At 42.8% G+C, this 12,949-nt stretch overlaps 2 protein-coding genes across 8 annotated transcripts in view; one reads left to right on the forward strand and one right to left on the reverse strand.

Annotated features, from left to right (window-relative positions):
• Nucleotides 1-2,700: 2,700 nt before the first annotated feature.
• On the reverse strand, nucleotides 2,701-7,269 carry CUNH17orf78 (chromosome unknown C17orf78 homolog). The gene is made up of 6 exons (XM_085302940.1): nucleotides 7,242-7,269; nucleotides 6,210-6,482; nucleotides 5,697-5,810; nucleotides 4,977-5,116; nucleotides 4,069-4,146; nucleotides 2,701-2,783 (listed from the first exon to the last, which is right to left on the reverse strand). The coding sequence occupies exons 1-6, from the start codon at nucleotides 7,267-7,269 to the stop codon at nucleotides 2,712-2,714; spliced, it is 705 nt and encodes a 234-aa protein (XP_085159066.1). The 3' UTR covers nucleotides 2,701-2,711.
• Nucleotides 6,412-12,949, forward strand: part of ACACA (acetyl-CoA carboxylase alpha) — a 152,326-nt gene continuing 145,788 nt past the window's right edge. For 2 of the 7 annotated variants that reach the window (XM_085302905.1, XM_085302912.1), the window contains exons 1-4: nucleotides 6,412-6,492; nucleotides 7,157-7,362; nucleotides 8,827-8,900; nucleotides 10,326-10,457. The gene's annotated coding sequence lies outside the window, so the exon portion shown is untranslated. Of the gene's footprint in view, nucleotides 6,493-7,156; nucleotides 7,363-8,086; nucleotides 8,350-8,826; nucleotides 8,901-10,325; nucleotides 10,458-12,949 lie in introns of those variants that run through there. The other 5 variants (XM_085302908.1, XM_085302907.1, XM_085302909.1 and 2 more) reach the window with 5 other exon arrangements.

Consider the following 12,949-nt stretch of genomic DNA (forward strand, 5'->3'; position numbering starts at 1 on the left):
GAGGGGCCGGCCCGGGGTGGCCGCCGGCGGGAGCGGCTGTCACGGRCTGAGGGAGAGCAGCGGCGCCGTGGCGGGTGCGAGTCCGCCCGGAGTGAGTCAGGGCTGGCAGTGAAGAGCGGCTCCTGGCGCTGCGGCGGGCTGGGGGTTTTGAGCGCGGGCTGAGCCCCCGCTCAGCTGCGCCTCCCGGCTCAGGCTTCCTCAGGTGGCCGGCAGCGGGGCCGGGAGGGCGGGGTGTGCTGGTGGCTGTGGGGGGAGGTGGTGGTTTGAACTCCCGGCTGTGGCAGGCGGCCGAGCAAGGGGGCCTCGGGGGCTGGCGTTACTTGTGACCCCCCACGCACACACCCCGAGTCCGAGCTTGCACAAACTGGAGGAAAATCGTGAACGACCTCATGCAGATCACACAGCAGCGCAGCTTTGAATCTGGGTTTGATTTATYTTTCCAAATCAGTCAGAAGAATTCTGTGTTACTTCGAAGAGTGCTTCGACGAGGCCACAGGCCAAGAAGAATGACAGGAACGAGCTAAGTGCGGAAGAGGGACAGGACTGCCGTGCGCGTGACTGTRAGAGACAGAAAAGAAGTGCCTTCATTAGACGTTTGAAACAAGATCCTGTCCTTCTATCCAGGTTTGCAAGGCCTCTGTGTGTCATGAAAGTATGTGTCAAATAAGTCTTGTAGCAGTAAAATAGTAAGGGATTAGTAGTTTCTCCTGTAGCAGTGATTATTCTCCCAGCGGTGGTGGAGTGGTTGTCAGCAGCTGGCTCAACCACACCACCTTCTTCTTTGGGTATTCCCCTGGCAGCTCTTTGCCCTTCRTGCCAGAGTTGGCCTGGGTTATGTGACTCATGAGCTAGAACTAGCAGGAGTTACAGAGGGTAGTTGGATGAAGAAAGGTGTGAGAATGAATGAGGGGAAAGTGTTAGGCAAAAAAAAGGGTAAGAAAGGTCCTAAAATGTAGATGGAAGAGAGGGTGGCCTGCAGCCACAGCGTGTGGCAGTCAGCGTCCAGGGCCCAGGAGGGGAGGACTGGAGCACCTGGTTTGTCTTCCCTGCCCAGGACACTTGCCAGCGCTGATCTTTTGAACTGGTTGCTTTTCACAAGGAGCTTAGAAGCTGTGCATGATGTGTAATGTGTCTCCATCTCCTGTCAGCTCATGAATTTGCATGAATGTATGTCTAAATCGTTTATACAGAAAGGGATCTTTAGTCCCTCCCCTGTCTGTTAGCAGGCTGGTGCCCACAAGGTCTTCTGTGCCTGTCCCCCATGTACKCTTTGGATGTCTCTGTGAACTAGGTGCACTTGTGGGCTTGTTGAGGACATCTAGGYGATAGGGCTTAATGAGTCTTGCATGGCATAAAACCCTAAAGCTCAGGAATGATATAACTAGTTACATTGTTTAAAGTAGCCATATATTTTCATATTGGACTGTCTGGACAGCCAATCAGGCACAGTGGTAATAAACATCTCGTCCTATATATCTCATGACCTGTACAGTAGCCTCATACTGTACTGTGTTCTTGAGGGGATGTGGTATTCCTTATGAGCCTAGTGTAATTGTAATAGTAATACTGACAATTAACATGTTTTTTTAGCATAAGTATTAGGTAGATTCTGTATATGTTTATGATACCCTGGTCCTGGTAAATGTAACTGATATTTAATGAATTTCAAATACTTGCTTATRCTTAGGCCCTGTTCTGGCAATAAACGACCTATCTGGAATACCCCAGATGGGCAGTGSTCCGTGCAATAACACCACTCCTGGTGCTAATCACCTCTTCCAAAAGAAATGCTGTTATTACTGTTCCAGTGCACCCTTTTGTAATGCTGTAGTGCAATTTTAATTTTGTGTGAAATTTTTCTGGTGTCCCCTTAGAGAGAACACATGATGTTGATTCAGATGAACAGAATCTAGATCATGGGAGGGAGGGAATGCTGAACTGTTCACTGGGAGCCTCAAAAACTGCTTGTGTTCATTTATGCAGATTCTGAAGCATGTAATCCTTTGCATGGGAACTTCAGATGAGAGCTCTTCTCTAGAGCAGACAGATGTAGCCCTTCGCAGTTTGTATCTGGGAGCTGAAGACTGCATTAGAGATGCTCATTTTCTATCAGCACCTGAAAATGTGCACCTGTTCAGACCTAGACAAGGGTTAAAGCTCAAAGATAATATTTGCATTATCTCTGAGATTAATATCTGCATTATTCCTGTTGATGCTGGAGGAGGAGATCTGGTATTCTATATACTTCTTGTATGAACTGTTTGGCAGCTTTAAGACAAGAGTAGAATGAGTAGAATGTTGGAGATTATTTCCTATTCCTTTTGCCCAGGCCCCAGATATATGTAAAAACATAATGGGGAAAAAAAAACAAAAACTTTGGGAGGCAGAATTTGAAATGTCACTGGAATTTTTATTGCTTTTGCCAACAGTTTTTTCCTATATCTGAGAGCTAAAATACAATTTCAGGTAGTTAATGGAAGAAATCAACATATAGCTGTCTTCACAGCAGTTGTCTTCTCAGTGAATTAACCCGATTGCTCCTAACCAGGTAAGTGTTTCTTCCAATGTAAGTCTAGTTTCAGTCTGTAATGGCTTGACTTGTGGTGTTGTAAACTGCTGATGTTCATTCTGCTGTGTCCAGGAAGGGGTGAAGTGAAAGATGATGTACCTTTGCAGATAAAAAAAGGTGTTCGGGTGAAGACAGCAGCTTTTCACAGGTAGGTTTCATGAATGACAATGATTTTGAATCTTTCCTTGCAAGGGTCTTGTTGTGATGCTTCTTTCTGGCAAGGAAGAAAAATATTCATCAGGAATAATAAACAACCTTACTCCTAGAGTGTTATACCAGCACTAGTGTTTTGTTGTTTCCCATATTAGTAATTTAGAGGTGTGACATCTCCTGGCTGAACTGAATTAAGAAGTTACACTAAGCCTGATATCTCCTGGAGATAACCATAAGTTAAAAAGCCTTTTTCCTCAAGTCTATTCTAATAATTTTCAGCATGGTGGAGGCCCAAAGGTGTTACCACCTGATGGCTGTTCAATGGCCTATGTGAAATGGCTCTTAAGGGTCTCAGTCCAATTTCCAAACCTCTCAGTACAGCACGTTTCTCACAGTGCAGTTACGCTCCAAGAAGATCTAAGTGGATAATCTGTAATGAATAATGCATTCACATTCTGTTTTTTTCTTCTCAGAAATTTTAACAAATTAGGTAATTTTCATTTGCTATTTGAAATTATTTACTGATCGTTTCTTCAAATTAAATGTTCTCAAGTGGTTTGTTCTGTATGTTTAGTATTCAGATGGCTTCTTGTATGTTGACAGGGTTAAGCTCTCCAGTTTCACTACAAGTTGATTATTACATCAGGGTGACAGACAAATAAATAGATATGTTGAACTTAAGTAACTTGATCTCAGGTCACTCGCTGTGAGAGGCTGGATTAGGATTGAACCTGAGAAGTTCACTTAATGGGGTAGGAAGCATAAGATTCAATCTTTCTTCATKAGAAGGCACCTCAATGGTATATTTTCAGGACCACAGTGATATTTAATTTTTTGAGGAGAAGGGATAAACTCTATCTTCAAACACAATAATTGTTCCTTAAATACGTTTAAAAGCAAGTTCACCCATGAAGAGCAGATCAAAGGAACCCAGACTAGCCCTATATGTCCTCCCCATGCTGATAGTACCAGCTTCCCTGCTTCCCTCCTGTACTACTACTTCCTCCTGCCTCCATTYAGGACTACTAGCATGATGGCACGTGCTGCCAGTGATGTTTGGCCAGGAGGTACACAAGGCTTGTTGGCTGGCTAGCCAGCATGAGGACTGCTGAGCCCATACAGCTTCCCCAGGGGCAGRTTTGGTTCCCTCTTCACTACCCTATCACCCATTTCCACTTGGAAACTTGCTTGTCCTTGAGACCCGTTATCCCTTTGGATATATTTGGTTGAAGGTGACCAGTAGGTGCCTGGGGATGGGAGGATGAGACTCAGACAAGACATTGCAATGCCTTCTGTCTTGTATCCTAAGGAAACTGGATTACAAATGTTTCTGTTTGGCAACGCACTCTGATGGAGGCTGCAGGCAGGCTTGTTTCGCTGCTCTGTACATCGACGTGCGGCTTGATCCAGCCATGACATGGGCACTCAAGAAAGAAAGAAAAGTAGTTAGGTGTGTGTGTGAAAGGGTGTGGGGGGAAAACAGCTGCTCAAAACTAGTATCAGGCTATTTTTTTCTGGAAGGGCCATGATGAATATTTGCACATGTTCACGCATCACAATAATGTGGCTTTACATAGTAAATCACCATAGCTCAATCTGGTGTATTTTGTTCTCCCTGTTGCATATACACCCTCACCATCATTTTAAGTTGTTTAACTTACAGCCTAGAAAACCAGAGAGTGCATTTAACCTGTCCTTTGGAAATCTTGCCTATTCACTTCTACCCTTAAACTTTTCTTCCTCTGCCTTCAGGAGTGCCTCCCCTAGCTGGCTGCATCTGGCCTTGCACAAGAGCACCAGATTGTTCTAGGGCTGCTTTTTGACAGAAGTGCCTCACATTGACAGTATTAATTTGGAGAGTAATTGATTGCAACCAAAACTCAGACATGCCTCCCATGAAATACTGGCTGGGTTTCCAGGAGGTCTAGCACATTATTCTGCTAATCTCTGTTGGGAAAGGGGAGCAAGGTTTCCTCTAGGAGGAGCAGTGTCTTCACATAGCAAGATGACATGTATGTTTGTGAGGCATGGTCATGGGCAGCATAATATGGTGAATTCAGGAGGCCTGCAAAACTCAGAACAGGTGTTTTTCATGTTCCACTGTATTGAACACAAAGCTTCTTATCTGTGAAGATAATTTTTTCCTCCTGARAACTTGGTAAACATATTTCAACTCATTGGTCCTAGTTATAACGCTGTATTCTGGATGAATGTGTGGGACTGAGATGAGAAGCTGTCATGTTCAAAAACTTACCGAGCAGGGAAATTCACATATAACAAATATGATATAGGCTATTGTAGGTGTTAACAGGATACAAGCAATGAACACTTTAATGTAGAGACTTTGTCTTTGTCTGATCAGCATATCTTTGTCATTTGTGGATGGAATTCCTTCTAAATTGAGACAGAGAAAGAAGAATATTTCAAAAGTTTTTACAGATCTTTGACAGTTCATTTTCTTCATTTTGGCTAGGTTGGTTTAAGATGCATGAAGGCAGAGAAACAATTTGGAGTCTCCTACATTCTTTCAGAGGAAGCTGTAACTCTATCTAGACTCTCAGAAACTTTTTACATTAAAATATTTCAGATATCTTTCAGGTCCCAATCTGTCCCCAGAAGAAGATGAGGTGTAAATCCAGGCAAGCAAAGGCTTGTAACTTCCTGCTGAAGTYGGGTGAGGTTTTTAAGGGAAGCTAGGAGCCCTAGTATGGAACCCATGTGCTTGAACCTGGTAACTTCTTGTGAAARCCAGTGCTAAAGTATTGTTTTCTCATTACAGCCAAGAATTTGCAGATCTGGATTTGCTGCACAATCCAGTGAATCTATTTATTGATAGAAGCAATAGTTATTCAAAGAAACTGTTGATAGGGAGAACTAGGGCTAAGCTGTGTGTGCAAAAGCCAAGATCTTTTTCCTTCGTTGTGTATACTGTTAATGCTACTTCCGTGGCTCTGCAGGGAGAGTTGGTACTTACCCTCTGAAGTCTGGTTATCTTGGCGCATGTGCAGGACAGTCAGACCCTCTGCAAAATCTTTCAGCTTGGGCAGCTTTGCTGTCATAACACAATTTGATATCCCTACCAGAAACACTAGAAATGAAAAGAAGTTTTAAAACGAGATGTTTGTTTCTGTTTAAACTTAAGGACCAAAGGCTGGTGTTGCTTGCATGTTGACACAGTTGGCAAGAAGCATTGACATAAAGAATTTTACATACATATTAATACTGGAAACTACATTTTTGAAAGACCTCCTGCCCTTCCAAAAGAAGAGAAAATAGCATGAAACTGTTCCAAAATCTTAAACTTTCAATAATGTTAGTCGCTGTTCTGGATCATTACTTTCTCCTTGTTCATCTTTTTCTTTAATGGAAAGGTAAAAATACTTTGTTCATTAATAACTGGTTAAGGTATCTCCGATACGAAATTGAAGACTGCCCTCCTCCAATCTACATAAACAGATATTTGATAGATTTAATTTTTTGTTCTTACCTTTTCCTGTAAGAATAAATTGGCTCTGAAACTTCTTTCTGTTGTCTATTAGTAAAACACAGCTGTGGCTAGTAGCAGCTTTCCTGTCTGCACTGGTGATGACTTTCAGGCTCTGAAGGGTGCATTTGTCTTCTGCCTGGTTTCTCAAATCTTCATGTTCCTTCTCCAAATACAGCAGATTTACATGCATGGGGCTCTGAAGACTAAAACATGTCAGAGTGATGACTTTTTGGTTTCTGCTTAGCCTCCCTTYGGTTGCTGCTATCCCAGGAGCTGAAAAAGGGTAAGTGAGAAATAAATGTCAGAAATGGTTTCTCTTAAATTATTTGCAATTTCCCTTGTGAAAGGTTCAGGCCAGCAGGGAGGGATGTACTGCCATAAAGGAATCTCAGACAGCTATGTGTTAATGTTATGATGAGAAAGGAGCAGGTTTTCTGTTTGCTTCTGTGTGTGTGATCCCAATGGTTGTTCTTTTTTTGTAGGACTAGCTTTATTCTTAATGTACAAGCACAATAAATTGTTACACCCTGGAGGACACTGTTCACACATCTAACTTTATAGCAACATAACCACCTACAGGCAACTCCCTGAATAGTCGATTGAAAAAAAGAAAAACCTCTCTGTTTGGGATTCTTGTTGCACTTGAGGACTCAGAAGGCTACTTGGAGCTGAGGTCCTTAATCTTGGCATTTGGATGCTGAAAACTGGAGGGTGCAAATATCCCCAAGTGACAGGGCAAGGACAGTTCTATTGAGGTCAGCTTTGTGGTTCTGTGATAACTTTGCTTCCCTTGCTGCAATAGTTGGCTGAAAAATCCATATTTTGTGCAAAATTAATTACTGCAAGTGACACCAACCTATCAGAGAATGCTGCAAAGATCTCTTTGGTTTTAGTGAGACAAAATATTGCATGGCCAAATTTGTCATTTTTGCATCCTTTTTCATTAGGTGCCTGAGGACTAACTGGGACAACTGAAAACATTGACTTACCGTTGTCAGGCCCAATGGCTTTCCTCTTCCTTGAACTCCTTACCTTGCAGTAAGATGTCCAGGCTTCTCATGCTGCTAGATATTTCTGAGGCGTTTTCCACACGACATTCATAATCTCTGAAGTCTGAGAAGAATGGAGTGAGGAGGAATAGCTTTTAATTACGGTGCATAGTTAGCTCAGTGCTATCCTCTTTTGGTAACTAATTCTAAATGTCAGGGCTTTGTTGATGGCAAGCAAAGGTAGAGGGAATTTGAGATGATGGCATATGGATTAAAGACTTAGTTCACTTTATGGTAGAGAAGTGACAGTTAACAYACATAAAGATGTATTTATTACTAATACTACATAAATTTGTCTACAAAATCCTTAGTTTAATACAGTTAAAACTTGCAGCTATGTGCACAACCCTCTTACCTTTTCTGCTGAGATTGTGGTGTGCAAACAATAAGCTAAAAATTAATATTGTCACCATAATTACATCTAATATTCATAATCATGAAGTTCTTATCTTTACTGCTTCCATTAAGCAATGTTGTATAGGTGTTTAAGCATCTATCAAGCTGATTAGTAGAGCTCTCAAAATAGCTTTGTAATCATATRTTTTTGTTCAAAACACCTCTGCYCTTAATATTGTAGGCTTAAGGAGAGTTTGAAGTTAGATTCTAAACACTGTAGTAATTTCTAGTTTTGATCCAGTCAGGAGAAGTGCCAGATTCGCTAGGTAATGGACCTGAAAAAGAAATCTATCAGTCAAATTTTCCTTTCATGAGGTGCGCTGCAAGTCAAGCCTGAGCTAAACATTTGGAAAGGCAAAACCGGTATATGGGGTGTCTCTTGCCGCCGCGAGGCGTGCCGGCTGCCGCGATGGGTGCCGTGGGCACTGCGCTCATCCCCTTGGCGTTGCCGGGTGCCGCGCAGCCAGGCTCCTTCTAGAACAGGGCTCGCCCCACGGGCAAGGCCCAGGAGGCCAAGCACCCGATAATCCCTCGCCTGCTGGCATTTCCCACCCTTGGAGGCCTTTGGGCATGGTTAGCCCTTCCTCTTAGCCTGACCTAGGGCAAGGCGAGCCGGCTGCCCCCAGGCCATTTGGGACTTTTTAGACTGCTGCAAAAAGCTCAAGCTGTCTGGAAGATGAAGGTAGCCACTGCAGGTGAGCAGGCACTAGTTGCATCCAGCTTGCAGGGGCTGACACCCTTGTGTGCTCCTGGGGAAATGGCACTGGCATGAGTGATCTGGGAAAGGGGGTCGGGGTCTCGCGGCGAGTGCAGGAACCGGGTCCTCTGCCTCCGTGTGCTCAGTGGCTACGCTCAGGCGCAATGGCCGGCAATAGGGGGGAAATTCACAYGCTGCTGGTTGCAGCTTTAATCGAAAAGTCCTGAGGAGGTAGGTTTTTTAAGGCTGCTCAGTGGGTATTTTTGGAGAATCGATATTTTCTCCTATTAGCCAGAAGGTGGCGATGGGTATCACCTTTTCCTACAAAGACTCTCGCTTTTAAATTAGGATAACCCCAGGCTTATGTGACTGATTGTGAAGGAAGGATAGAGTATTTATGTTGAATCTAAAATAACTTTTGACTTTTTAAATGACTGATATTCTAGAGACTCACAAAAACTTTCTTTCCTATAAGCATTGATAATGCCAGAAAATGAGTAAGCTTGAAAATGGAGAACAAATGCGGGGCAAGGACTTGCATGTCAGAGGGTCAGTATTTATTGTACACACCTATTTCATCTGGGCATTTGCAGTGGATAAGGATGGATTTTAATATAAATATTTCATATTTACAACCTATTGAGTGATATAAGATACAGACTCTTTTGGTACCTGTCTCTTCTGCAGCTGTGGAGGCAGTGTTTTTTTGATCTTAGTGTATTCAGCTGCTTTAGTTCAATGGCTTTTTCACTGAAAATAGAATAGGCAGTACKGGGGGGGGGAGGGAGGGAACACTATGGAAAAGGTGTAAAAAGATAAAATAGTTCAAAAATCTTGAATAGCATGGTAAGAGGTACTTTTGATTCCCTCCCTGCTCAGGAAGGCCTCCTGATAAATTGGCCCTCACATTTAGGATCAAGTATTTTTTTTGAAAGTCTGTGCTTGTTCGTAGTTGACTTCCAATTACCATAAACTGCAGCTTGACACAAATCATAAAGATTGAACATAGTAAATGAGCATGCGATTTAGCTTTTCCTGTGAATCTTCCTGAGAAATGTAAAAATCCAAACACCTCCCCAATTATACATACCAACTGCAATATAAAGAGAATATATAGCTGCAGATCAGCATATTTTAATGATTATTTGGTTGAATCATTTTTTCTTTAAAAATAATATTGAAATGGAAAATACAAATTATTCACTCAACTCATTTATCTGCCTGTGAAATGCAATGCGTAGATCTCCATGGGAGATCTATTAGGATAGTATGTAGAGGAGTATTTCATCATCTTGTCGATAAGTGTGTTCCCAGCTCATCTGAAAAACATGTATGTAATATCTTTGACATGCATTAGGATGTAAGAATTTTTAAAGATTTAATAAGATTCTTCTGTATCTTTTATTTAAGCGGGGTTTCCATTCTTGCTGGKTTTTTTTCTTTATCACAACTTTCTCAGGGCAGAAACCATTAGGAATCCCCAAAATCTCAGCGTTGTAAATAAAACCTCTAAAATACTGAAAAAAGAATTAGATTTTAAAGAATTTGAAAGGATTAAATATGTATTTTTAATGTGGTATCTAATATCATTACTAGATGTTCACCATCCTAGCTGCAGTGCTGAGTTTCACTTTTGAGTTTGTTCAGCTTCTCTTCCTGGGCTGGGAATGCCGAGATAAGCCTAACTTGATTGTTTTAAAGATGATTTAGAGCGGTTGAAGCTGTTAGAAAACTCAGGACCAATAACAGCACGTCCTGTAGACTAAGTTAATGATGGCAACTCGTCTGCTAAGTGGAGAGACTAAATTACTTGGTTTRTTTCTTGTCCTTATAAATATGCACGTACTGTCAGTGTTGCAAGGATTAACATTTCATTTCTGATGCTTAAAATCTTTTGTAACTTCTCCTAAATAACTAAACATGATTTTGCTTTAAAAAGTGATATGACCTTTCTTCCTTCTACTTGCCTGCCAGGACGTGAGTCGTGCCAGGATGGATGGCGTCACTAACCCCCCTAACCTGGGATGATCTTTCGGGTGTTTGCACTGGTGATGTTATCAGAGCCAGGAGAAGAGACGTGGAACTCTGAGTTTGGGATCATAAAAGGTAATAACATTTTCCTTGTTTTTTTTGAAAGTTATTTACTTGTGCTGTTAAGGCTACACTTGCATTTCTGAGAAAGTGTGTGTGTGGGGGGAGGGGTTGCACGTGTAAACAGCCTGTGCACTTATAAGTCATGTAAAAGCAAATAATGTACTGTATCCGATTTATGAACGTAATAGAAAAAGGACACGTGTTTCGCCATGCTCTAATCCCCATCCCCCATTAGGCAGAAATACGGTCACAGTTCAAAATCCTTTACTGGCAAAACTATTGGAAAGTATGTCTGAGTTTTGTGCTGATAAACTGTATCATTGGGTTGGGTATTGTATTAAAGCATGTGTTATTGCTGTCCACATTTTGAAGCTTKAACACCCTTGTAACCAATACTTTTTAACTACTTCAATACAAAATATAGGGAAATTTGGAATCCATATCTGTTCCTATGTAAGTCACTGCAGTATTCACCTGCTGTCCTAAATGCAYGATTTAAATTGGTGTGGCTAATAATAATTGGTGGGTACTTCTTACCTTGCAGTACATTGCATCTAAATCAATTACAGTAATTCCCCCCAAATTGTATTCCTTGTAAAAGTCTTCCATCAGTACTTGTTCCTGCTCATAATGAAGAGGGATTTTGTTGTTGGCTTTAGTGGTTCAAAGCAGGTGTGAAAGATACTAAAGCCAAGGTTTTTTATTTGTTTGTGTACAACTCAAATATTGCCAACTTTTCTGTGCTGTATGTAAATAGACTGTTAACAATTATCCTTCTGTGTGATGTGCACTGGGATTCATCTGTGAACATCTGTAAGTGTTAATGTTATAGATAAAGTGCTGCTGTGAGGCCATCAAAGCTGAGGGTGGCCCAAAGCCTTTATTACTGCTTATTTTCAAAGGCACCTTCCAAATGCACTCTTTAGGGTGGATTTACTTTATGATTTCATGTGTTCTTTTCACTTTGTCCTTGAACAGAAAAGTTGCTACAGGATTTAATGATATGTAGCAATCCCTCCTCCAGTGGTATTTGAGTAGTATTTATTAGCCAAATGGCTGAAATGGGCAGGGCATGTCAGCAGCATGCAGGTTTTAGCATGACCAGAGTACTCTGAATACTTGCCGGGATGAACTAAGCACCTGTCGTAATCTCCAATTTTGTAAGTTCTGTGTAATAGTTATTATCAGTGATTGAGGACGCAGTCCCTCAGCATGCCAAGTACTCCCACTCGCTTCTGTGTGATTTGGGGCTCAGGACTGTGTAAGATTAAGCTAATGTCAGCCAACCTTCTCTTTTAGCGCCATTGTAAAAATCTTTAAGTGAGGAAGGATCCTTTATGTAAAAGATGTATTTACTTACAGAGATATAAAAATGTCTGTCCCCTGAACATTTTTCAGATTTAGTCCTGATGGAGGTGAGAACATGGTCATTCCTAATAACATATTAACCACAAAGCTGCAGAGCCCAAAACAAGATTTTCTAGCGTATGTTACACAGTACACTGTTTTCCATTAGAGCACAGTCCCTCATCCCCGCTACCCAGTGGCTCAGTCCTAAAATACCTTTTAAAAAGAAACTACCTGGTATATTAAACTAAAGTCCCTGCAGTGATGCTTCTGSAAGCCTGAGATGCAGAGCAGTCCCCAGTGCGAGGATGCGCTCTCATGGGCGGATCCTTATAAACCTGGCACAACCGTTGTATTCAAAGGGCAGGAATGAAGATCCCAGCATATAAATTATACTCTAAAATGCTGTTTTCCCCATGCAGGTGAGGAGGGACAAGCACACGGACCACYGTAGGGGTGTTGTGTCCCTCAGGGCACTGTGGGAAGGTGCTCACGGAGCCGAACACAGGGGCTTGAACAGATCCCAACCCATCTGTGCGGGTACTTGGCTTTCACAGTGCCGCTCTCTGCAGAAAAGGGTCTGCCCACRCGGATGACCAAATCTGGTAGCTTTAGGACTCAGTTTGCAAGGCTTATCAAGTTTAAATTTCAGCAACTCTGTAATGCAATGATCTTTAAGCAAAACTTAAAAAAGGGGGAAAGAGTAATTCTTTAACCTGTTGTGCATCTGCAGAACAAATTRCTAAGGGTCAGGGAAGAGGTAGGCAGCGCTTGGCAGTGCCTGGCCTGCTTTGCCTTGCTCTTGCTACTGTTTGGCCATTACGTTGCCTGCTTTGTTCCCCTGCCCCACGCGTGGTCCTGTGCCCTGGATAGTGTGGGGGGTGGGTCAACCTGCCGGTTCCCCAAGGCAAGCCGGTGCACGGCCGTGTCCTGCACAYGCTTCGTGTGCACATGCAGAGCCTGGTGTGTCGCTGTGCGTGACTGAGGGTCACCCCTGCTCCGTCGCCGCTRCCCGCTGCGGGAGCGGGGCCCCGGCACGTGTCCTAAGCCCCACCGCTGCGGCCTTGCCTGCCTGCCTTCCCCCCACCCCGGGGGGGGGCCGGCGCCGATCTCGGGCGGTTCCGTTTCGCTGGAATACAGCGGTTTGGGGAGCGGGG

This window comes from Rhea americana, unplaced genomic scaffold, assembly GCF_003343005.1.
Source record: "Rhea americana isolate MKP2758 unplaced genomic scaffold, rheAme1 scaffold_194, whole genome shotgun sequence".
NCBI lineage: Eukaryota > Metazoa > Chordata > Aves > Rheiformes > Rheidae > Rhea > Rhea americana.